At 44.7% G+C, this 26,792-nt stretch overlaps 1 protein-coding gene across 10 annotated transcripts in view; it reads right to left on the bottom strand.

The window, feature by feature from the left end:
- ERI3 (ERI1 exoribonuclease family member 3) overlaps positions 1 to 26,792 on the bottom strand; it is a 133,631-nt gene that overhangs the window by 59,811 nt on the left and 47,028 nt on the right. For all 10 annotated transcript variants that reach the window (XM_081307257.1, XM_081307256.1, XM_081307259.1 and 7 more), the window contains one exon: positions 1,283 to 1,355. In XM_081307257.1, the coding sequence (XP_081163383.1) occupies positions 1,283 to 1,355 (73 nt within the window). The remainder of the gene's footprint in view (positions 1 to 1,282; positions 1,356 to 26,792) is intronic.

The raw sequence follows: 26,792 nt of genomic DNA, 5'->3' as shown, positions 1-26,792 counted from the left end.
TAACTGGGGGAGATGATTTCAGGCAGAGGGAAGGCCAGAGGACAGGTCCCAAAGGTAGGACAGAGCCTAGTCTTCTCAAAGATGAGAAGTAGTAGATGGCATTGGCTCAGCTGTAGGGGAGATCAACAGGAGAAGTGGATAGGGGTAAAAGTACAAAGAAGTCAGAGTGCAAAGGACATCTGTAAGTATTTGTTCCACATCCCTTGGACTTGGTTCCATGCTTTGTGGCAGCAGTTGCCACAAACTTTCTCTTCTACTGTTCTCCCACATGTTTGCTTAGCTCTAGCCACACACACCAAAAGCATGATGCTCTCGCTGCCTAGAAATATTATTTCCTCCTTGTATCCATATTGCCCAGTTTAAGATCCAAATCTTCCCAATACCTAGCCTGAGCACCCTGCACCCCTGCAAAGGCTTCTTTTTTCTGAGCTACCACCCTGATCCCTAGTGTGTTCTTCCTTCTTTTGGCTTCCTGGGAGTTGCTAAACTGACCAGAAGCATGAGGTTCCTGAGAGTGCTCTAAGGCTCTTGTCCTATATTAGAATGATTTATGGGGGTTAGTCTCCTAGTGGATTGGGCCTTCTGTAATAAGGATTCCTCTAGACAGAGATGTGGGGAGTCTAAACCTATATATCCTTCCTACTGCTTACCTAGAAAACACAACAAACACAGAGAAAGTACAGTTTTCTGGATGATTAATTCTCTACCACAGTCATTGTCTTAGCTACACAGGATCCTTAACAGCCCAGAGCTTTAGTACCAACTCTCGAGGTCCTCAGGGCTGCATTAGTGCCAGTCTCCTCCCTCCTGTACACATGAATGAGGCACTGCTAAGGCTAGGTGGGACCAAAACCAGCTTGTATGGACTCTCCTCCCAACCAGAGGGAGATACCAAGGCCAATCAAGAGGCTCAGAGGCTACACTCTTGAGGTCACCAAAGAATACTTTCCCAGAGACTCAGCTAGCACCCCATCTCTTACAGATAATGTGGCTCAGCCCAGAGATTTGGCTCTGACTGAGAACCCTGGAAAATTCCTTTATCTGGGACCTCTATGCATATTTGCATAAAACCAACTAGAACAGTATATTTTACCTAGTCCTCAGCAGATTCCCACTCCCAGAAATAACTATAACATTTCAGTACACATTAGCTAGGGAAGAGGAAGAAGAGATGTTGGGAAAAAAGAAAAGAGAACAAAAAGAAAAAGACAACAGAAATGGAAGGGGAGCTTTGAGGCATAGGAGAACCCGAGGAAGACCTTGGGTAGGGCTCAGATAGTACCTTTTTCAGATTAATCCACTGCTTGAAGTAATCCGCCACTGGCAAACCCAAGTACTGGCACTGGCCTGGAAGCCTACAAGAAAGGGAAGAGAGAACAAGTTGGACACACACATGCCCCAGGCATGGAGTCTTAAGCTAGGAAGTCCCAATAAAGTCTACAGGACAAATAGACTCCAAAGGCTAACCCATTAGCCATGGATCCCACCCCACTCAAGGAAAGGACCCCGACCTCTAGCACCATACACTCTGGGCTCTAGAATCAACCCTCAGATCCAAGTGTGAGTGCCTGAAAAAGCTATTCAAAATAATACCAGTAACTACTCTTCCCTAATGGCCTACAGTATGCTAAACATCCTGCTTACACTTTTCACATCTAACCTCCAATGGATTGCTTTTAGATAGTAAGTGTTATTTACAGTTTCCACACACACACACACAAAATGATACTCAAGCAACAAAAAGCAGACTGACATAACTGTATTCCTTTCATTTCCTTTTCTTGTCTTATTGGAATATGAGAGTTTTTTTTTTCTTTTGTTTTTTTGAAACAGTATTCTTTTGAACCCAGGGCCTCACCCATATTAGGTAACACTCTGATACTAAGCTACACCCTCAATTCTTGTTTTGTTTTTTTTTTTAAAAAAAAACATAAATAGGTATATGATTCTGTCAAATGGTTTTCTGGAAAAATAAAATAAATTATTGTTGTGTAAAAAGAGAGAGGAAAAAAAATGAAATTCAGAGGGGGTTATTCAAGGTCCCACAGCTAAAAAAATGATAATGCCAAGACTGAACTCAGTTCTGTCAGACTCTAAAGCCTATGTTCTTTCCAATGACCCAGTCTCTTGTTTAGTTATAGCAAAGAGGCAGAGATACAAGATAGGAGGAAAGAGAGGGAATGAGCACATGATGTAGAGATAGATAGGCAGGGACTCACTTCACTTTTAAACCTCTACCTGTAGGCTTATTTCAGATAGAGAAGGAACCATGCATTAGAGTAAGAGGAGGTCATGGGCTGGGGTTATGGCCCAGTGATAGAGTGCCTGTCTAGCATATGTGAGGCACTGGGTTTGATCCTCAGCATTACATAAAACTAACTAATTAACTAAATAAATAAAGGTATAAAAATAAGAGGACGTCAGAATTAAAACCAAGGGTCTGTTCTTGTTTTGTTTTTTTCAAATATAATCTACCATCTCCCGTCTAGCTGATGATGCCATTTTATCCACACAAATCAATCTCAACCAAACATGTATGATACCTGATGAGAATCAAGAAATAAGGATCCAAATAACTCTGAAAATGTTAACTCTGTAAATGCCTCAGTTTGTTCAGAGGAATTGACAGTGAAAGTAAAAAAGGTGCCTTGAACTGGAACATAAAGGCATGTGGAAGGACAGAGAAAATTAATGTCACTAGAAACATAAAACAGAAAAGATACAGTGTTTTCTTTCTAAGAAAAGTGGCCACAGGCAATAAAGAGCCTCTGAGGAGTTCTAATTTACAGACAATTGTCCTGGGGCAACAAAAACAATAGATTAAAAAAGCCAGGTGGTAGCCAGGATACCAGAGACAGTAGTGGCAGAGACAGAGATCAAGCAACAGACATAGGAGATTTAAATAAGAACCTGGTAACCACATGAGATATGGGGTTTACTATTCTTTAGAGCTTGAATAGGTACTTAGGGGCAAATATCCCTATATATTTTTAACACAAACACATTCATTCCTTCAGAAAAAAACTACCAATATCACTGACAGCTGCCAACCCACAACTACAGATTCTGGCTTTAAAGGTCAAAATTCAAATTCTAGTATCCAATAACACTCTTTCTCAGGCTGATTTTGTGTTAGCCAAATACCCAGCCTGTGGCGCTACTGGGAGGTGGAAGAACTTTTAGGAGGAAGGGCCTACTCAGAGGAAATTAGGTTATTGGGGGGATGCCATGTAAAAGGATAATTTGGATTTGTGCCCCTTCTTCTCCCTGCTTCCTGACTTCTGTGAGGTGAACAAACCTCTATCACACGCTTCCACCACAATGTTCAGTCTTGCCACAGATCCAAAGCAACAGGGCCAGATGACCACAGACTGAAACCTCTGAAACAATGAGCCCAAATATATCTTTCCTCTTTTTAAGTTTATTATTTCAGGTATCTTGTCATAGTAACAAAAAGCTGACTAACACACGACTCAAAAAAAGAAAATAAGGCAGCATAAGCCAAAAGTTTGTGGCTTGCGTAGAGGTACAGTTTGAGTACATCCCTCAAAGCTAATGTGTTGGAAACTTAATCTCCAATGCGACATGTTAAGAGGTAGGACCTTTACGAAGTGATTAGGATTAATGCCAGTTATAGAAGTGGGTTTCTGATAAAAGGATGAGTTTGGCACCTTTCCTTTGTCTGTCTTTCACACACATGTTCTTTTGCCCTTCTGCCTTCTATTATGGGATGACACAGGAAGAAACCCCTCACCAGATGTGGAGCTCTCAACCTTGGACTTCCCAGACTCCAGAATTGAGAAATGAATCTCTGGGTAATAAATTAACCAGTCACAGGAATCCTGTTATAGCAACACAAAACAGACTAAAACAACTAGCTTCACACTACACACTAAGATAAAGGAGGTGGTAACAAAGAAAGCATATTTGAGGCCAGGATTTGGTCAATTTTATCATGGTCTTTAAGTTTTCTGCATATAGAGTACCCCTTTACTGCTTAAACTGGGGTAGACTGCCCCTGCTACCCCACCTCTGCCTCCTTTTAGTATATCACTAAAAATGCTTGCTAAGCTCAGTTATTTTAGTATATCACTAAAAGAAGGCAGAAGTTTGGGATTGCAAATTTCAGATATATGTCTGACACAAGGTAAACACTCAATGTCTGCTGAATTTGAGGATCCTAGGAGACATCTGACAGTAGAATGTCATCTATGAGGCAGCTATATACTAGTTCTGCAGAGATATCTGGCCTAGGAATATAGATCATTGAATCATTAATTTAATGTAAGGAAAATTAAGAGTAGATATTACTATACTCACCTGGGAAGAACACAGAATGAGAGTGAGCAGAGGGCCCAGGCTAATGTCTTATAAAGTTTATTGAGCTAAAATGAAACCACCTCTAGCAGATGGTCACCAAACACAAAGAACTCATACTTCACAGAGCAGACAGCTCTAATTTTGAACTCAATTTTAGAACATCTTTCCTTAAACACTTAACTAAACCCTGGTGTTCCCACAACTCTATTCATAAGCCAGAGGTATGTCTTCAGAAACTACAGAGACTTCTATTTCTTCCTTGCAGAACCCTTCAAGATCTGAGAGCCCAGAAAGCTTCCTTTAGAATTCCCTTCTCCAGGCCCCAAACCCTCATCTCCTTTCAGAGTTCCTCAGGAAACAATGTGTCATGAGTCAGGACTCAACCAATTCACCCCATTCCCAGAAAGCAGGGCCCCAGACCTTTTTTCAGGTTATCAGACACTGAGGTCACACATTCTCTTTTGACCCCATTTCATATCAACTATGGCCAATCTAAACCGAGGAAGTATGTTTCCCTTTTCTGTAATATTTATAACTATTTCTTGAGCTTAAAATACAGGTCATTCATGTCAAGTGTCATGGAGTGGGCAAGCAGGAAGAGAGCTGAGAAAACCCCAATTGATTTGGTAATAGGAGGTTACAGGCAATCTTGGTGAGAAAGGTGTTAGTGGGCCAGGTGGGGGTGGGCAGAGACAGCTTACAAAGTGTTAAAGAGTGAGCAAGAGACAAGAATGTAAACTTTTTTTTTTTTAGGTTTGGCTATGATAATTTAGTTATAAGACAAGTTTGATCCAGAAACTTTAAGAGCAATCTAGCCTTCCCTCCATTATCCTACAGATACCTCAACAACAGATGCTAACAGGAAATTGACTTCCATATTTTAGGCAATATAAAGTAAAGATTTACTTTTATATGATCCAAGATATCTTCTGTGAGGAACAGGGTCCTCTCAAACATCCAGGTGGCACAGTGATATTAATTTATAACCAGTCAGTTTTCTGGAAGAGAAGTTCTGGCTAAGGCCAAGAGGATAAAGGGGGATATCCAGAGAGGATGTGCCCATACGGGACCAAGGATCAAGGATAAGAGAAAATTAGGTAAGGTTTTTAAGGATAAGAAGTAGCCTTAGAGCTAGAATGTGGTTGCCTAAGAAGCAAAACTGTAATCTGATGTCTCAAATAATTTCCTTTTTTCCTTCAACCAATCTCTCTCTCTCTCTCTCTCCCCCTCTCCCTCTCCCTCTCTCTCTTCAATATTTGGTTTTATGGCACCCGGCACATGCTAGGTGAGCACTCCTACCTCTGAGCCACAACCCCAGCCCCCAACCTTCTCTTATGTTCCTTGTCCTTGGTTTGAAAAATGTTTGCTAAGCTCAGTTATTTTATTTTTCTCTCATACTTTTTATTGGTATATAACAGTTGTTGTTACATATTTGTACATGTACACAGTATAATTTGGCCAATATCATTCCACAGTATTTCCTCTTTTCCTTCCTTCCCACCTCCCCCTGGTCCTTTTCTTCAACTGATCTCCCTTAGGTGTCTCATGACACCTTTCTTTCTCATTTTTAAAATTTTTTCTTTGTACTTATACATGCCGGAGAATTATTTTGACATATCATACATACATGGACTATAACACTCATTCTTGTGGTTGTACATGATATGGAATTACACTGGTGATGTATTCATATATGAACACACAAAAGTTATGTCCAATTCATTCTATTGACTTTCCCAATCCAATCTCCCTTCCCTTCCCCTAATTCCCCCCTCCCTTGCACCCATTCCCCCCATCCAATCCAGTGAACCTCCACTCTACCCCCCAACCCCCAGCCTACTGTGAGTCAGTATCCACATATCAGAGAACATTCAGCTTTTGGTTTTTGGGGATTGGCTTATTTCTTAGCATGATAGCCTCTAGTTCCATCCATTTACTAGCAAATGCCATAATTTCATTCTTCTTTATGTCTGAGTAATATTCCATTGATTATATGTACCACATTTTCTTCATCTATTTAAGGGCACCTAGATTGGTTCCATAGCTTATCTATTGTTAACTGACCTGCTATAAATATTGATGTGGCCACATCACTATAGTATGCTGGTTTTAAGACCTTTGAGTATATATTGAGGAGTGGGATAATTGGCTCAAACAGTGGATCCATTCCAAGTTTTCTGAGGACTCTCCATACAGCTTTCCAGAGTGGTCACACCAATTTGCAGTCCCACCAGTGATATATGAGTAGTACCCCCCACATCCTCATCAACATTTATTGTTACTTGTATTCTTGATAACTGCCATTCTGATTAGAGTGAGATGAAATCTTAGTGTAGTTTTAATTTGCATTTCTCTAATTGCTAGTGATGTTGAACATTTTTTCATATATTTGTTGGCCATTTGGATTTCTTTTGTGAAGTGTCTGTTCAGTTCCTCCTTAACACCTTTCTATTCCTTTATCATCCCTACCTTCTACATATAACCAAAACCACATGACCCTTGGCCTTCTGAGTTTGGCTTATTTTGTTTAACATAATGGTCTCAAGTTGCACCCATTTTCCTCCAAATGACAATTTCATTTTTCTTTTGGTTGAATAAAACTCCATAAATAAAATGATATATATATCACCATATTTCTTTATCCATTCATCTGTTAATGGACACCTAAGATGGTTCCATAGTTTTGCTATTATGAATTGTGCTGCTATAAACATGGGTATGCATATACTGCTACAGTATGATGACTTTAAGTTTTTAGGATAAATACCCAGGAGTGGTACAGCTTGGTCATATGGTGGCTCTATTTCTCGACTTTTTGAGGAACCTCCAAACTGATTTCCATGGAGGCTATACTAATTTACAATCCCATCAACAGTATAAAAGTGTTGCTTTTTCCATGTTAAATGTAGAACTTTTTCTCCACATCCTCCCCAGCATTTATTCTTGTTTGTATTCTTGATGGCTGCCACTCTGGAGTAAGATGAAATCTCAGAGTAGTTTTGATTTATATTTCCTAATTGCTAATGATATTAAACATTTTTTTCATATACTTATTGGCCACTTGTATCTTTCTTTCTTTCTTTTCTTTCTTTCTTTCTTTCTTTTTTCTTTTTTTTTTGGTAGTTGTATAAAGACAGCATGCCTTTATTTTATTTGTTTCATTTTTATGTGGTGCTAAGGATCAAACCCAGTGCCTCACACATTCTAGGCAAGTGCTCTGCCTCTGAGCTACAGCCCCAGCCCCGGCCACTTATATTTCTTCTTTTGAGAAGTGTCTATATAGTTCATTTGTCTATTTATTAATAGGCTTAACTGCTTTTTCCATGTTAAATGTAGAACTCGGCTATTTTAGATAAATCACATTAAGATCTGGGAATGAAGGGGGCCACCAGAAACAGAAATAGTACAGAGGCACTGCCAGCAAGAGGCAGAGAGCCCCGACCTTATTTTTCTTTAGCCAATCCCAGCACATCCCGATTGTTGATGACACAAACGAGGAGTCCTATTGGCTCTGATTAGCCCTATGGGTGCGAAAGGGACTTTCCCTTCAGTGGGATTTTAAGGGAAGACAACAGTTGTAGATATTTCCACTTAGGGAGGGTCTTGCTCAGTAGGATCCTTCCTATTCCTCTGAGAGGCGTACCTATACCAGATGGGCTACATGGAAGACAAACCAGACTGTCATGCTGGCTACTCAGTCATCTCTGAATATGGCTCAGCAGCAATCCTGAGTACCATTATGTACCCCATGTCTGACTGGAGCACAGGAAGATTTGGGATTATCAATCCCATTCAGGGGTTTTTATCACCTGCAGGTATGCATGCAGTTTGCAGATTTACTGATAGGCATTCAGGTTGTTGAATGGTCCTCTGAATGGCCCCAGCCCTGTGACTCCAAGACACAGACACTATAAATGTAGCAAGGCCCACCCCATCTTCATGAGACACACAGAGCCTAATAGCAGAACTTGAACTTCCCTAAGAAAGTTACATACTTCTATCAAACAACCCTAATCCAGTTTAGCACCAAAAGATTAACTCTGTGAACAAAGTGGGTTACAGTGGTTGTTGTCTCCTACTTAAGAGGAAACTGAGGATTGGAGAAGAAAAGGATTTGCTCAAGCATACAACAAGCCAAGGGTAGAACTAGAGATGAAATCTAAGGCTTCTAAGTGCCCATTTACAGATTCATTCAAAATTCCTGATAGTCCCTGGGGGTGTGAAATTTGGGGCTCAAGAGAAGTAGGTAAGGTGGTCACTGATGAAGGTCATGCCTTTACTGAAGTTCTTAGCAGCCTAAGGTCAGAGTCATGGGTACCAAATGGATACATGGATCCACCAATTTGGAAAGAAAAAGGGCAAAAGTTGTCCCTCCAGCACAAAGGTCTAAATGTTATAAGTTCCTACCAGATAGTGATCCCAAGGAAAGAGCCACTGGCAGTGGGCCCTGGACTAGCCTGCGGGCATGAACATGCAGGCAAGTTTATGGTGCCCAGGTCTCCATGCAGCTGGATTCACTGGGCACAAAGCTCCCCAACTGCCCAAACATCATCTGGTCATGCTTATTACGGTTGCCCAATGAAATTTTATGCACCAAGTCCACAGGTGTGATTTCCCCTTCTTTACGAGGGTCGGAATGACATCACTGATGGCCAATAGAAAAGACCCAATTATGTCCAGGCCATAAAAAGGAACAGGATTTTTTTTCCACAAAATCAAAACTTCCTTCAGATTCATGAATGCAAGGGGCCCCCTTTAAGGAAGGGCTCCCCAGTCCTGCCTGTGGGCTCTAAACCAAGGAACCTGATTGTTTTTCAAATACTGTGGGGCCTAGGGCCAGAAAGGGGCTCTGTCCTTGGCATTTACCATATGGCTCTGTTTTTATCGTGCTAGCCCCTCAGTGTCATCAGAACAGAATATCAAACCCTACCATTAGACACCTGATTGGCTCTTCACTTCTGCTTCAAGAGAAAGTTTAAAAAGATGGGGTATTCACCAAGTTCCCTTATTATTACTTTTGTATAACATAAAAGCAGAAAGCCCTCCCCTGCTTAGAAAGAAGAGAACAATATGAAGGGAACAGGGTGTGAGAAAGTTCCCTCTTCAGAAGCATATGGCACAAAGCAAAAGGAACCCAGCCTTCCCCACCCCACCGCTCACTCAGCCCTACCACCTGCAACCAAGCTGCTCTGGCTGGGCCCAGACAGTCCTGATGGCAAACAGGTGTGGCTAGCTTGGCGCCAGCCAAGGCAGGGGAGAAGCTCATTAAGGCACACCCCCACCCCTTTAATGGGTATGGCCAAGGTGGAGCCATTGTGAGAGCAAGAGCTCAGCTTTGAAAATTAGGTGAACAGAGCGAGAGGGAGAGCTGCTCAGCTTGAGTAGAGGAGACCAGCAGCATCTATGCAGGTCTGACAGACAGTGGCAGACAGATCCCAACAGCTAAGTCCAGAAGAGAGCAGGAACTCATGCTGGAAAAGGTCATGGACATTACTCCTTATATGCTTTTATCTCTTCAAGTCTTAAGAGTCAACCGACTCAGGGAGATGCATGTTAGTCTCACTTTTAGCAGACTTGAACTCTTAAAGAGGAGGGGCCAAGCAGACTCTGAAGCCACCTTCAACCCCTTTGGCCTCTCAGGAAAGGTTGTGGAACCTGGACCTTGGAATTATGTGGCCTGTCAATAATGGTGCTCAACAGCTTTAGGATGTACACCCACTGCTCACCTGCAGGAGCAAATTATTGTGTGCCAATGATATACAGATAAGGGGTGTTGAAGAGCAAAGAGTGAGAAAAAGGCTCTGTCTTCCTCAAAGTAAGGAGTGGACCATGGAGTCACAAAAGGCCACTCCTTAAGAAGGAGAGGACTGAGAGAAGCCAGAGGAAAGATCTTGCAAGGAGGACACCAATGAGGCGCCTGAGGCATTGAACCACCACATTGTAGCGAGCAGTGTAGAGAGAAAGAAGATTCATATTTGCTTATTGCAATATAAACACTTCCAAAGAATGTGGCCAGCTGTCCTGCATTTCAAGAATTGCCACAATTTTCTATGCTCCCCTTTAAGTGCTATGGCTAAGCCTCAAAAAAGGTCTCATTCCTCCTGGACCCCAGTATGGGAGTCCATCAAGCCAGAGTTCCATAGTCTGAGTGGCGTGAGCGGCGTGAGTCTGTGTCTGGCATGTGCAAGCTACCCGAGTCTGAGCAGCACTTAGCTCGAAACACAGCTCTTTGTCTCTTCTGTTTCCGTTCCCCACCCAAAGGAGATAAACAGACCTGGGTGATGAACGGCCCGCCTTTCACGATCACTTTTCCTCAAGTTGAGGAGAGTAGCTGGTGATGGATGGGTTGGAATTTGGTTATCAGGAAGGGCTGTCAGCCAGAGGTACCTATCTCCTCCCCCACTACGCAGGGCATCATTACACTGTGGCATCTAAGTAAAATATGACCAAGGGGAGGGAAGGAAGAAAGAGGGAAGGCTAGGCTTACACACAGAGCAAATTGAGCAACAATGAGAGCAGGCACGAGGCTGGGACGTTAGTTATCTGCCCGTGACACCTTTTATCTCTGCACAAATTGGTCCTTCCTCCCCCACTGCATCCTCTTATACAAACAGAGGCAGACACAATGTGTCACCACTGCAATAGCGCAGCAATTTAACCCGAATTAGTGAGGGGGTCAAGCTAGGAAATAGGGGTTTCTCATTTCAACAGGTTCCTTAGTCTTGGCTCTGAACCACCACATTGTAGGGAGGAGGGTAGAGAGAAAGAAGATTCATAATTGAATTCATTCACTTGGCTGCTGCTGATATATAAAATATTCATGCTCAAGCCTCCTATTTATCAAAGCTGGTTAGTATCCACGTCACCTGTGAGATGCACCATGTCAGAAGACATAGCATGGGCCTGCCTGGGCACTCTGTCATTTTAGCCAATGTAGAATCAGGGAGAGAGAAAAAGGTGTTTCCCAAAGACACCAACCCCAAGTCAGAAACTCCTTGCTATAGGACAGGGTGTGAGGTAGCACTGGATGGAGGGAAGGGTGGGAGTAGCAGATGGGTTATAGGTGCTGATTGCATCAAAAGTAGTCAAGAATACACTTGAGTTGCTAGGCATGGTGGTTCATGCCTATAATTCCAGCAACTCAGGAGGCTGAGGCAGGAGGATTCCAAGTTCGAGACCAGCCTGGGCAACTTAGTGAGACTGAGTCTCAAAATAAATAATAAGAAGGGCTTGGGGTATAGCTCAGTGGTAGAGCACTTGCCCAGCCCAGCAAGCCCAAGGCCCTGGCTTCAGTTCCCATTACTGGGAGGAAAAATGCACTTAGAATCTATGGTCCAAAGAGTCATTCTCACTTCACCCTCCACCAGAAGGTGTCCAGGATATTATATGACTAACTTCTCCTGACAGACATATACACACCCTGCTATGCTTGAATAGTAGCACTGATGGCATTGATGAGGCTAAAAGAGCAGGGAGGAGAGGTGGTGGTAGTTAGGCAGAAGGGAAAACTTGCCAGAGATCACCCTGTTCCCCAGTAACTTTACCCAGAGTAGGAACAGTGGGGAATGCAACTCAACTCCCATCCAGGACCATGGCTCCATGAACCAAGAGACAACTTGATCAATGATCATGTGTCCTTGAATAAGTAACATCTATGCCCTGCTCTGTCAGAGTTAAAGAGGCCAGCCAAGGGAAACATGCTTTATTAGTGTGTGGAGGGTGGTGTTAATGGGATGGGTTCTGCTTAGAAGGAGATCATCTGAGACCAAAACTGCAATAGTCTTTGGAAATGCTTCCAGGATACTTGCTTTGAGAAGATATTGCCTTAGTCAGAAAAAGGGTATTGGAGAAGCCTTATTAGAAATAAAAGGCAAAGGGAAAGTTCCAGAATCACTCAATAACTACAAAAATGAATTCCTAGAAGCTTGCGTTGAGGGAAAGTTATGAACATGGGGGTACCTTGGGAATCATTATCCAAATTCAAAGAATCAGCACATAAATACCAAGGAACAAAAGTCAGGACCCCATTCTAGAGACAAAATGGGATAACATTCTACCTCAATTGACCACACACATTTTTATGATTACCTTCAAGACCCAGAACCTCAAAGTAGAGGCTAATCAAACCTGATTCCTGTGTTCAGAGGCTTCAAGGCCCATTCAGAAGATAATCACAGCATAAACATAATGATTACTCCAGGAGATACCACTGTGAAAGGGCCATCTCATTTCTGGTGATGGGAGGGCAATATCCTAGAGCACTTACAAAGACTCAGCTTCGATCCCTTCTGCTCAAACAAGTGCACGTGCATGTATGAGCACTCTGTCCCTCCACTCTTCTCTGCCTGACCACAGCCCTGAAAGAATGCACTGCTGACTTCTCAGCCTACTTTGCCCCCATGCTTGCCCTCATCCTCTGGGACAGCTGCAGGTTACAATTCCAACCACAGGCTTCAGAAAGATGATACACTTGCTGGAGCCTGCAAAGGGTCAGGAGAGAGTACTGTTTGAAATACCAGCATGACAGCTGGCTCCTTGTCTGTCTCTTCCTCCCCCACTCCCCTCCCCAAACTTGTCATGGTACAAGAAGTCTATAAGCAGCCCATCAGCTTTAAATATCAGTGTGCGTGAAGCAGAAGCACGAGAGCGAGGGAGCAGGAAGCAGACAGCGAGCGCCTCTGTCGCCACTGCCTGTCAGGGAACACTAATGAATTTCACCACCAGCAGCCATGCTTCAGATGGGGAGTGAGGTGGGGGTGGGGGGTTTCTAGGGAGAACTCTCAAAGTATTAAAACATCTTTTCCCTTTTAATATATGTCATTGTGGAACTGAGAACTATGGCCCACCCAAGACTTCAAGAGAAAGGGAGGTTGGGGCAAGCCCCCTTGTCCTCCCACATAGGAAGGGGAGGCTGGAGGGAGCTGGCTGAGTCCCAGGTTAGAATGGGTGATCTCTGGCAAGTTTTCCATTCTGCCTAACTACCACCATCTGCACTTATCTCATGAAGGCCTTGGGATGATTAAGAGGATAAGAAGTCCTAGGAAGTAAGAGGTGACCAGCTGTGGCTTTCTAGCCAGACTTACCACTCATCCCCACTTGACAGCAACTTTAGTTACTCCACAGGAGACCCCATGGCAAAGGGTTGCAGGCCATCCTCTGGACCTAAGGGAGGTGGCACAAGGAAGACTCTAGCACTAATCCCAACAGGAAGTTATTTCCCCACAGATGTCAGGAGACGAAGATGCTTGTAAGTTTACTGATGGAGGTTTACTGATGGAGGTTAAGAGTGGTAATGAGACTTTTCCAAGATCCTACAGTTAGTCAGTAGTGGAGCCAGGACTTGAACTCGGATTTCTTTTACTTTGAAAGGTTCTGCTCTTTCCATGATACCATGCAGCTTCTCTGAAGAAGGGCTAGTTATCTCATGGTCTCCTGTGTGTCCTCTAGTGCCATGCCCTACCCTGCCTCTCCACTCCCTTACACTGGTACACATGCCTCTCTCGCCTGGCATGGGCCACAGCTGCCATGTAGCACTGGGCTGGGCTCCAGGCCAGGGTGAACTCAGTCGGGCAAAGCCCTGGGAGTGAGCCAGGCCATCACCTGGGAGTCTCCACAGCTCATAGGACACGGATGTAGCATAAACCCTCCCTCGGGTACCCTCTGTACAACTCTGATCAGCAGTGTCTGATCTGGCAGCGACCTGCTGTGCAGGGGGCAAATGACATTTAATTTCCTCTTGGTTTCCCTAAGGTACAGACAAAAGGCTGTCACCTGCGTCTGGGTCTGGTGGCACAGCTGGAAATGTTCCCAGACATGCTGCTCTGGAGAGTTCCCAAAAGAAACCAGAACGTAGGCGGGTGCAGAGGGATGCCCCTTAGGCCAGATTGCTGGTCCTCCCATGGAAAACCAACCTCAAATCCCTAGTGCCAAACAGTTGCTCAAAGTCTCTAAAAGGTAGTGTGTGTGTGTGTGTGTGCCCGCGCGTGCGCGCACGTGCGCCTGAGCGTGTGTAGTACTTCAGGGCTTTTAGTCTACCTGCCAGCCATCTCTACTCCCATTCTCCTCCAGAGACCATATGAAGCATACAAGTGCCACAAACACCCTGTGTTGTTCCCCCCTTGTATCTCCCCAGTGCCACAAATACCCATGAAACCCTGTAATTTATATCTTGCAGCCCCTCTCTAGGGAAACAATAAGACAAGCACCTCTCCATATCTTTCCCATGGCAATTGTTCCAAGGAAGGGTACAGTGTCCACTTGTTATGTGAAAAGTGCTAAAGCTAAAAAAAAAAAAAAAGAAAAAAAAAAGTGCTAGAGTTGTGGCTCAGTGGTAGAGTGCTTACCTAGCATGTGTGAGGCACTGGGTTCAAGTCTCAGCACCACATATAAATAAATGAATAAAATAAATGTTCATCAATATCTAAAAAAATATATTTTAAAAAGAAAGAAAGAGAGAGAGAGAGAGAGAGAGAGAGGTGTGTGCTAGAACTGCCACCAGGCCAGAGCTCTTTCCTAGATAGAATGGCAAAAGCCCCAGCAGAGAGTGAGTGGGAGTAGGGGAAGGATGCTGAGAGGGTGATGGGAAATTTCAAGGACACTTTGGCTATTCTCTTTTTGGCCAGGGAAACCAAGAACTCCTTAGTAATTTGAGTTGTCTCTAAGATATCTTGCTTTTCCTACTTCAGTCTCCATCTGGCCTGTGGCCATCTTGGTCCTATGCTAGGCTGCCTTTGTGTGGCCTACAATGCCCTCTGGAGGCGCCATAGAGAGGCACCCTCCTAGTGCTCACACTCTGGGATGCAGTCTGACCTCTGCTCCAATATAGATGCTCAAGGACACAGCTGTTGCCCTTAACCATCTGGCTGGTCTCTTCTGCCCTGATTTCCAGGACCCCTGACTCCATCAAGATATGTAAGTACTCAGCCTGTACAGAGTCACCCTCTTGGCACTAGCATTATTGAATCAGTCCAGTAGTTTTAAAACTGTGCTCCATGGAGCTCTAGGATTCTCAGGAGGGATATCAGGATGCTTCATAGACTGGGAAAGAAGAGGCAGGGCTTTAACTTGGCTCCAACTGGAATGGCTCATATTGGGCAATCTTCAATATTTTGTTTAAAAAAAAAAAAGTTCACTGGCTAAAATCTACTACCCAGTCTGTCTATGGTGCTCCTATGGTTCTAACAGCATTCTTCTGTCTTCTTTATAGTGTTTTCACAGTCTACCTTATCCTTTAGTTATGCATGTGCTGGTCTTTCTGTCCCGATCACTTGGGTCCCTACAGTCCTCAGCACAAAACTTACTGGACTCAAAGCAGCTCTCAAAGAGGCTAACTTTAGGCCAGTGCTGAATACCAGTCCCTCCAGAATACACACCATCTGCACCTTCAATGGCAGTTTCCAACAGTATTCCTTAGGAGAAAAGAGCTGCAGTGGAAAGTAACTGACATTTACAAGAAGGTCCTAGTGAAGATGTCTGACAACATGCCACTCTTAAATCAACAAACAGGGCACACCTGCTACCATAATCAATCATTTAAATCAACCTCCAAGGAACCAAAAAAATCTTGCATTCGACTAATCTTTGGCAAAATGTAGCATTTTCCTATCACTTAGAAGTTTCCAGACCCTAAATGTGGGACCAAGGGAGCACAGGATGATGTTCATCAGCTGAATACTCAAGGGTCTATCCTCTGGCTCGGGCAGCCTATAGAGGAGTCACAATTTCCACAATTCTGGTTATAGGACTGGAATAGGTGAAGCCCCTTGGTCCCAACAACCAGACCCACTGCCTGGGCTTCCTTCTCCAGTTTTGGGGAAGGAGACTGCTCTCCTTCTAGCTAAAGCCACTTGTTAATAGGCCCTAGATTCCTTTATCCCTGGGGAAAGGAAGGTAGCAATGAGTCCTCTCCTCCCCACTCCCCCCGCCAATGCCTCCCAGCAGGGCCAGGGAGGACAGCCATTAGTGTGTGCCTCAGCAGACAATGGGGAGGAGAAGTCTCCAGAGCAAAGGACAACTGCAGCAATTAGAATGCAGGGAGGTTCAGAAGCTATTTAACTGGGTGACCCCTGAGGTCGCTGCATCTGACTCCCATCCCTGGATAAATATTGTATGAGAGGGGAGGGGGTGGGCGAGGAAGCCATCTCAGCACAGCTCCTCCTTTCCCTACCCCATGCGGTGGCCTCCAGCCACACATACCAGAAACATTATTTACAGCCCTGACAGACAGAGCAATCACTCTGCTAACCAAGAGGGAATGGACAAAGTCGGCTTACCAAAAATTGACTATGGCAACTGACGACAAAACCAGGGCTGGTAGGGGGAGGGAGACCCCACAGACATGAGCCACTATAGACACAAGGCCTCCCTCACACTCTGGGTCCAGCTAAAAGCAGAAGCTGTCATCCTCAAACCCCAAACTACTGGCAGGTAAAGCTGGTCTCAACTGTCAGAGAGTAAATCAGAGAAATAAGAGCATCCTTCCAATCTTTGGGGGGCCCCCCAGTGGAAAAACTCCTGGATCTCATCACTACCCAGGTCCTCCTTAGAAAAATGAGAGCCCTGGCTACCTGCCCAGAGGAAGTCACACCAGCCACATACCACTTGATGACTCCAGTTGACCCTTAGGTGACCTAATGGGAGAAGGCCAAAAGCAACAAAGTCAGACATCACAGAAAGGGGTCAGGCAGGGGAAGAGAGGAGCATGTGTGAGTGCAGGCTTTGCTTCAGCCCCCCGCATGTGCCACTCTTCTAGTCCTGCTCTAATGCACCCTGACATGCCTCTGAAGACAGAGAGCTGTTTGCAGTCAGCACCGTGATTTGTTAGTAATTATTTCCATGGTGTCACATTGCTGTCACTCTGTTAACAAAGAGACAGGCTGCCTCAGGCTGCCTGCAAGAAAGAATTGCAGAGAAAAAGGCCTGTCAGGCTCCCGGGATTCTCTGGGCTGGCTGGCTTTCTTCCCCAAACCAACATCCTCACAGGCTTTGGAAGAAACAGTTTTACAGAACTATCAAGTCTGAGTCGTGTCACCCTTTAGCCAGGGACACTAAGAATTTATCCTATCCACTCACAGCCATTCTTCCCAAAGCCCTAGGAACCTAAGCCCCTGAGTCCAAATATCACTCATGCAAGGGCTACCATGCCAGTTGAAGCCATGTACTCCTTGGCCTTTAACTCCCAGGACTCCTGCTCTCTGACTCTTCTTCCTCACTGGGATATTTGTGGCCTCTCATGTGCTCTTAGGAACCTGGCGAAAGAAACCTAATTCAGACCAAACTGAAGCAGCTGTCCTTTTGGCATGAGGCATTAGGGAGATTATGATGGGTGAGCATCTTCCCTTTGAATACACCAACCACTGTTTCAGGAGCAAGTGGCTCAGGTGTCAACACCATTCTAGCCTCCATGTGCCCAAGCATCTGTAAGGAACAACCCTCACAGCTGACCTGTCTTTCCCAGGGCCTGGATCCGCCCAGGATCTGTACAGGAGAACTGGTGGTTTGCTTTAGTACAAAGTAATGTCTTCATTACCCTGGCTAGGAATTAGAGGACAGATTGGCAAGCACTGACAAAACAGAGGTCACTCACCTTACAGGCATGGAAAGTTGAAGATTAATTCCCTCCTCTCACAGAGGGAATCAAGACTCCAGGATAGTGGAAGGGAAGCACCAATACTAAGAAACCCTTTCACTGCCAAACAGAAGTAGCAGCTACTGCAGGAGCAACAGCTACACCACCACAGGAAAGAAAAGAAAGATGAAAGCCCACAAACCTAGTCCTGCAGAAGACCCTTGCCACCTTGGAAGGATCACTGCCACCCAGCTCTGACCCGCCACCACTGACAGAAGAGCCTAGACAATATCACCATTTTTCTGGTACCAGGGTACCCACGGCAGAGAACAGTGCCTGTTGCGTGCAGTGGAATGCAAGCTCCATGAAGGCAGGATGTTGGAGAGGTTTTCCCTCTCTGTTCACTGCTGTATCCTCAATACCTACCACAGTGTGGTAGTATGTAATCAACACACTGCTGAGAAAAATAAATGAGCCAGTATGGCTCAAAGGCCACTCACTGCCACAGGTCTAGGACCAGCCTTTCCCCATCACAGGACCTCAGAGAAGAGGAAGGCAAGGATAGGTTCCAAAATAGATAGGGAAGACCATAAGACTGAGGATTGGAATTGGGATTTACTAAAGAATGAGTGGTGCTGGGAAAAACTGATAGGCTTAGGGAGATTCCCATGTCAAACTGAACATTCACATGCTCATTCTATAATCATGCACTGAAAAAAAAAAACTAAAGAAGGCAGGTGTTTCAAAAGGTAAATAAAGTACACTATAATAATGCAATGGATTATGTATTATTCAACTATGCTATTATACTATATAGCAATAAAAAGGCTAACCTACAGATACGTATAACCACATGGATTGACCTCTCATACCTTATTTTGTGTAAAGAAGACAAACACAAAAGAGAGAACCTACCTTGTATGATTCCATTCCTATTAAAGTTAAGAACAGGCAAAACTAACCAGAAATAAAAGAAATCAGACCTAATGGCTACCTGGCAAGGGAAGACAATCCAACTGGGAAGGGACACAAGAAAACCTCCTGAGATGATGATAAAGGTTCTTTTTAATAATTTTTTATTTCTTCTTTTTAGATACACATGACAGTAGAATGTATTTTGTCATATTATACACATGGACTATACTTTCCCATTCCCATGCGGTTGTACATGATGTGGAGTTACACTGATCGTGTATTCATATATGAACATAGGAAAGTTATATCTGAATAATTCTGTTTTCTTTCTTATTCCCATCCTTCCTCTCTTCCCTTCATTCCCCCCTTGGTAAAGGTTCTTGCTCTTGATCTGGGTGGTAGTGATTCAGGTGTATACCTGTATACAAATTTATCACACCATTCACTTTATATAAAAAATGTACCATACTACACACATTTCAAACCGTGTTTAGAAGAACAAAATAAAACAAAAACAGAAGTTGATGCTCAAGAATTTAAAAAAAAAAAAAGTTTAAAAAAAAAAGAGTTATAAAAAGAGTTTTAAAAAACTGATCTAAAAAGTATCTCACATAGAAAAATGTTTCCTAGGAGCACCAGAGGTTTCTTTCCTTAGAGTTTAGGAGACAAGACCATCCAGCTTTCCCTCTTTATTTGACAGAGAATAGATGGACCCAAGCAAACAGCTGAGATGTGGAAAGATAAAAAATGTTCAAAATACTGAGGAGACAGCTGAGCATGGTGGCACATGCCTGTAGTCCCAGTCAGCTACTCCAGAGGCAGGGGAATTTACTTGGGCCTACAAGTTCGAGACCTACCTGAGCAACATAGTGAGACCCTATCTCAAAAACAAACAAACAATAAAAACAAACAAACAAAGAGCAAGAAGTCCAGTCCGAGTCTTGGGCCTAAGTGGTAGTGGCTTGGCATGCATGCTACTGCTCACCAAGTAAGCTCTAGGGAGACAGAGATGGATCATACAGTCCAGCCATGTTCCCAGTTGTTCAAAGGCCCTCTGATGCAACCTGTCTATCAGATTCTGCCACAGAGCATACAGCCAGATTTCTAGAGACTGCCCTGAAGAGCCACAGACATAGGATCCAATTTGTCTTCCTGACAAGCCAGGCAGAGATTGGCTGAGCTTATCCACCTTATCCAACTTATTGGCTGAGCTTATCCAACTCTGGGCTAAGGCAAAGTTCTCAGTGCATCCAGCCCTTCCTGCCAGCAAGAAAGAAGTGATAAGACCCTCACAGATGGTCAAGGGGAGCTCCACAGATCAAATCCTAGAGCGAGAACCTAGGCAGCAGCACTTACTTTTGGATGAATTAAATAGTAAAGAACCACTTGGTCACTGGCTCTGTAGCAAGTCAAAGGGTGAGGCTGTCACTGCCCTAAACACCTCAGCCTGACCAGTCATTGAGCAAATATCTTTATCTTTAAACAGTTTTAACTGGGCAACTTCAACGATTTAAACCCTCTACATGTTCCAAGGGGGTGCAGGGTGAGATGAGGCTGCCACTGGAGTCCTACCCTTAAGCCAGAAAGTGAAATACCAGAGACTCTTTCTACTGGGGAAAGGGTGCTTGTTGACCAGACAATAGCTTCTCCCCCAGGCCCCCTCCAGGCACCAAGTCCTCTCAGGACAGACCAAGTATCCCAAACAAATGCTCTGAGGGAAGGTCATAGTTAAGATGCCTGTGGACTTACAGTGCCAGGACTAGGAAGGAGCATCAGCTGAGAACTAGGAGCCTGCTCTGGTTCCACATAAACCTTCTCTCCTGATCTAAGGCTCACTTATGGGAAATGGATGATCCCCACCAAGCCCACAATCAGGAGCCCCTTTACTGCCAGTTCTAGGCCCCAGGACATACAGGAGGGGCTTTTGGATGTTTGTCAGTAGGCTGGCCCCAGGGGCATCTGAGCTCTTAGGCAGAGGTGGGGGCACCCCTGGCTCCCCCAAGCTCAGGAACTCTCAGCCCAAGGAGCTGTCAGGCTAACGAGGCTACCCCACCACCACTCCATCTGAGCGTGGCAGGCTGCACCGCACGACTGGCTTCAGGTGGCTCTTCTTTAATTAATGGCATCCCAGGCTCTGCAGGGAGCTTCACCCCACAATGAATGGCCCTCTCTCATTAGAGGCAAGCCTGCCATGATGTATTCAGGGTGAGGGCCAGGATTCATTTCCCTGTCTGTGGGTTGGGGATGGGAGGGAGGAAGAGGCAGCGGGGAGAGATTTATATCAAGGGACTTGGATTAGCTGCAGCTGAAACATGACCCCATCAACTCCAGCCGCCTTCTTGGGCCTAACCCAATGCACCTCTGCTGACTAGAGGGCTCTAGGGAAACTGAAGGGAGGGCAGAAGGTCTGGTTCCCTTTCTCTCTGAGCTTAGACTTCAATGCTAACACCCAGAATTCCTATACAACTTCAGAATGTCCTCCCCCTGCCCCCACACACTTCATTTGCATTGGAAGCCTGGGCTGACTCTGAGAGATCTTGCCCAAGGAGAGTCTTTTTGTGGCCAGGAAGCTGACCCAGTGGCCTCATTTCTAAAGGACTTAGCACTTGACCATGATCTCCAGCTGGCTCTTCTGCCTTCTGTAGCAAGCAATACCCTCACCCCTCTTACTCAGAGAAGGTAATCCACAATAATCATCATAACTGCTGTCTGGATAGGATCTGAGTAAGTTCTGCCACAGGCATCCCAGACCTTGGACCAGCAGGCACTAGGGTAAAGATAGGCATCGGTCTTCCACAAAAACATGCTGTCAGTAGTCACCTCACTATGGTGATCCATCAGGCTGAATGCCATCTCCAGGGTGGGGGAGAATCTGGGCAACACTGCCCTCCTTCCCTCCACCTCTCCCTGGTCCCTTCTCACAGGATTATAGGAGACTGAACAGTGGGAATTGGGCCTTCATTTGTCCCACTTTCCAGTGTACTTCCCACAGACTTAGAAAGAAGACTACCCTGCACTCTTGCTCACCATGTAGCTGGCTGTAAGTCTAGAAGCTAGGTGGATTGAGGTCACAACAAACTGGACACAGCCATACACACTCCTTATACAGATCCCTCTAAACCTTTCACTTTTACTTGTACAGGGGAGGAAAAAAATGCACTTCAGAACCTGTCCCCTTTCCATTTTCAGCCCCTCAGAATGCCCAATTCACTAAGAGCACTGGGGGGGGGGGGGTATCCCTGTCAATCAGAAGGTTGCTTTGCATGACTGCTGTATCCCTCGGAGGGTCAGGCAGGTGTCTATCATCTACATATGTACTCACTGCATGTCACCCCCGCTTCTCCCTGGCCCTTGTGGAGGAGCATTCATATACCCTTCCTTCTCTACTCAGAAAGAGATGTAGCTCAGTTCCGCTTTGCTAAGCCCTATTTGGCAATGTGTCTAAACACATGCAAACTTAATTAGTTCAGGAGGGGAGCCCAAGCGCTTGCAGTGACAGATAAAAGTAACGAGAAATGAGACAAGTCAGGACTGGCAGGGAGTTCTTACACCAGCCCCTTCCCCCAGCAGGCTGCTAATCAAAGATGATGCAGCTCAGTGCTGGGACCAATTGGCACTCTCATGGGCAAAGGGCAAGGATCTCATAAGATTAGTGGCACCATGAGATGCCCTGGGTGCTTCCAAACATAAATATAAGATAGAAGTATCCAAAGTGATGTTAGCTGTAGTTTCCTTAAAATAGATCTGAAGGTTTATCAATTTGTAGCCCAGGTAGGCCCAAATAATCCCCACCATATCTCCTGGCCAATCATGCCCTCATATCAAAATCTCCTCTAACATCATACCAGGAATCCAGTCTCAGGCGTCACAGAGCACCCAGGGTTCTACCACTCAGTGCAAAGGAGAGGAGGAAAGGCATTCTTGCCAGATCACACAGCCATGAGCCAAGAAGGACTGAAGCAGATCCCAGACAGCACACATAGTTCAATACAGTTCTGGAGTCAGAATGCTTAGGCTCAAATCCCTGCCATGCCACAGACAGATTGTGTGCCCTTGTCAAATTATTTACCTTTCTGGGCCTTTGTTTCTACCTTTGTTAAAAAAGTGTTATAAAAACTTATTTCATAGAACTGTAGTAAGGACTAAATGACATAATATGTACAAATAGCACAACAGGGCTCTAGGTGTATAATAAGTGCACAATAAACACGATCTTTATACTCTAGAGGTTAAATCTTTCAGGGAATTCTAACCCCAAAGGCACAAATCTCTCAAAGAAAGCACTTCACACTGTGCCCAGGATCAGTTTCTCTTCTCTTGCCTAGGCTTATGGATTACCTCACCCACCCAGCACCCACCATGAAGGGTTCAACAGCACTGGCAGTGAAAAATCCAGGGGCTTCCTGACATTAACAGCTTTGTTCTCTAACTCACATACAGGCTAGGCCAGCAAGGCCCATGTTGTCTCCTTCTTTTCCATCTTTCCTATACACTAGCAACAAATGCTCCCTGAATCTACCCACTATCAATTCTCAGTCATTATTTCTGAACACGATTCCATAGGACCACTTTATTACTTAATTGATCTTCATTCAAAAATACTGGGGCTCAGAGTGTAGCTCAGTAGTAGAATGTTGTTTAGCATATGCAAGGCTCTGTGTACACTCCCCAGCACCACCAAAAAAAAATAAATAAATCATTTAACAAATATTTATTGAACAACTAGTCAAGCCTTGTCCTAGCATTATAACAGTGCTCACAGTCTAGTGAGAGAGACAGACAAGTGGAGGCAGCTACAATAAATTTTATGCATGAATAAATACATGGGCTCTAAGAACACAAAGGAAGGCACCTGACGAAAGCTATTAAGAAGTGGTCAACTACAGCGTCTTAATGGGATGGGGGGATGCATAGAAAGTACTGAAGGATGAGGCTAGCAGGAGCCTTGATGGTCTCAACAGTGCAAACTTGAGCTTGAGGGCAAAGGTGAGCCTGAGCCTGGACAAGGGTTAAGCAGAGGTATGATACAATCTGCAGCAATTGGGGGGAGGGAATAGAAGCAGCAAGACTGGAGTCAAAGAGATTAGTTAGAAGGCTTGGTAGTAATTCACGAATATAATCATGTTAACTAGGGTGGTGGCAGTGGGGATAGAAAGAAGGGAATGGATTCAGTAACCTCTAGGAGGCACAATCAACAGGATTTGGCAATTAACTGATTCTGACTAGAGAAAAGATGATTCTCAGGTATCTGACAGGACAGCCGAGTAGATGGTACCAGTCATTATTTGAGAGAATGCTGGAGGTCACTCTCTGGGTAAAAAGGTAGCAGGAGAGCTTTAAGGATCCTGTGGCCATTGAGATAAAGATGTAAGAGAAGCAGCTGGATATGCAGGCTTGGAGTTGAAGTGGAAGATGCAGCAGATTTCTTTTTTCCAACAGGATCTCAGCTGCTTTGTCGTTCTCCTATCTCTCACTTGAGGAAAAAAATTAGACAACTTCAGCATACAGAAGACAGCTGAAGCTATGGCAAAAGATATGACCATTTTGGTAAGTGCGGGTGTGTAGAATAAAAGGAAAAGATAGCTAAGACAGAGATAAAAGCATCACCAATATTTAAGGAACACCAACACCTAAGAAAAAAGGTAAGGAAAGAGTTAGCTCTTCTCCTTCTCCCACTGAGAAAGAGAAGCCAGAGACTCAGAAGACACAAAGAAAAGATTTTTAAAAATATATTCAAGAAGATTAAATTTAACTTTGTTAAACGATGTCAAGAGGATCCAAACTGACCCCATAGTCAGCATGCTCCTGGGCCACTGTTTCAGCCATCTTCTGCCATTCCCAGGACAGTCACCACTCCACAGAGGTCTCCAGTGTGTGGTTCTATCCCTGTGTTTGGCTCTTCAATGATCTGGGCCACTTGACCACAGCTTGGGAACCCTTGGTCATACCTGCCAAGCACATGCTCCCCACACCAGGAGCAAGCAGTAGACTCTGGGCAAGTATCTTTCCATCTCTAGACTTTCTAAAATCTGAAGTGCTCTAGGCCTACCTCAGCAGAGCACAGGTAGAGGGGTGAAGTATGCACACCAGACCACGAAGGCAGGCAAAAAACTGAAGACCAGGCCAGCCCAGCACCTACATGTTAAGGGAGAACTTCCTGTTCTAAAGCTTAGCTGGGCCTAGAAAAGGGGCCTCTGAATTCTGAGCAAGCTCCGCCCCTCCCCCATCAGAGTACAGCATCAGATTATCCTGAACCTCTCCAGAGGCTGCATCCAGGGTGAGGGCCTCCCTCTAGCCAGCCTCACCTCTTCCGGTCTTGCCCTCTTCTTCAGACCAACAACCCACCCAGAAAGCCTCTGAACAAGCTTCTCAGTTATGCAGTGCTTTTCAGCAGGTGATCCTCGACCTTGGTAAGCAGAGAAACAACCCTAAACTTCATGGGAGCTTTAAGAAACCAGAGAAGGCAAAGGAAAAGTGGGACAGGTACAGAAGGTGATCAAGCGCCAAATCCATATCAAGTATCATTTCTTTAAAAAGTTAAAGGAAAATTAAATCTGCACTCGCTAAATTTAAACCTGCCTAGCAGGATCTGTGGCTATCGCATCAAAGCCCTATAAACCTGGAGTATCAACTCATCGGGCTCTGACAAAAGATGGACACAAAATGATTTTGTCAGGATGGGAGCAGATTTCTTTTCTCCAGTGGGATTTTCTGCTGCCACTTTAGTTCCCATTTCTCAGTGCTGCACTAATCAGCCTCTTTCCAACAAAAGTGATGTGAAGCTGCTTTGGGGGGATGGGGGTAAGGGCAGCGATGAGAAGGAGGCATGCTTCCAGAATACTAGAGTGTGAAATGAAAATATTTGCTGAATTCCTTAGACTTAGTTAAATCTGGAAATGGATGTCAAAATAAGAAGTAAGCCACAGACTAACAACTTGTGAGTGTCAATTTAACACCACCCTTGTCAGGCTCATCAGCAGCCTTTACCAGGCGAACAAAAAGGTGATGGCTCTGCCGAGAGCGACTGACGAGAGGTTCCAGGAACACCGATAAGCTGTGCACTGTCACGCTGCACTACTTAAGTTTCTTCTCTGGCTGTTTTTATTTTGTTACACATTTAATTAAGAACCTTCCCAGCAGTTGTGCGGAGTCCTGCTTCTAAAAGGCAGTCACAGAGCCTTCCTCCCACCACTGCCACCTGCTTCCTCCTGCATCCGCTTCCCCAGGGCCTCACGGGCCTTCTCCAAATAAACCCAAATCAGCATCAAAGTCCACCCTACCCATCTCTTTTAGAAACTGTGCCATCTTAGAATTCAATTCTGTTTAGCTACAAATCTTTAACTCTCATAACCTTAGGAGGGTTTTGTTTTGTTTGCTTCATGAATAAAAGGGAGACATGACCAGAGGCAGTGGTTAGGAAGACCAAATGAGGCAAGGTTATGTGTTCTTAATAATTTGGTTTCCCTTCATATATGCTTGGATTCCACAACACAATCCATGTTTCCAATTACCTAATTTCTTGTGAAGATACAGGGCAGTGTCCTGAGTCACCAACATCTGTCCTAAACACACTGTGTTGCAGTACATGCAGAACCAGAAGGCTACACTAGAGCTCCGGGCCAGAACATTCTAGACCCAAAATGACAACCCCTCTGAAACTGTCTATCTCATGGGGAGACCAAGTCCAAGCTTAGGAAGCCCAGCCAGATGGTCTCCAGCCTTATGCACAAGTGTTTTCATATATACACCATTCGCTATTGCAGCAGAAGATTCTGAAATGTGGGCCTTTGAAGATGAATGCCAAAGAGAAAAACAGTGGTAGGGTGGGAGTTCTAGTAAAGCTACCTGGAGGAACTGGATCTCTGGACTGGGCCAAAGTGCCTTCCTCCTGTCCCACCTAAGCTCTAGAAGGCTGGGTAGCAGCCTGATCCTGCCCTGCCCTGCTCTGTATAACATCTCCTGGGCTGCAGAGCCCTACATAACTCCTGTC

Source organism: Spermophilus citellus (assembly GCF_964194105.1).
Source record: "Spermophilus citellus genome assembly, chromosome: 9".
Classification (NCBI taxonomy): Eukaryota; Metazoa; Chordata; class Mammalia; order Rodentia; family Sciuridae; genus Spermophilus; species Spermophilus citellus.
Note: the sequence above shows the minus strand (reverse complement) of the source record. Positions and strands in the feature narration are given on the sequence as shown.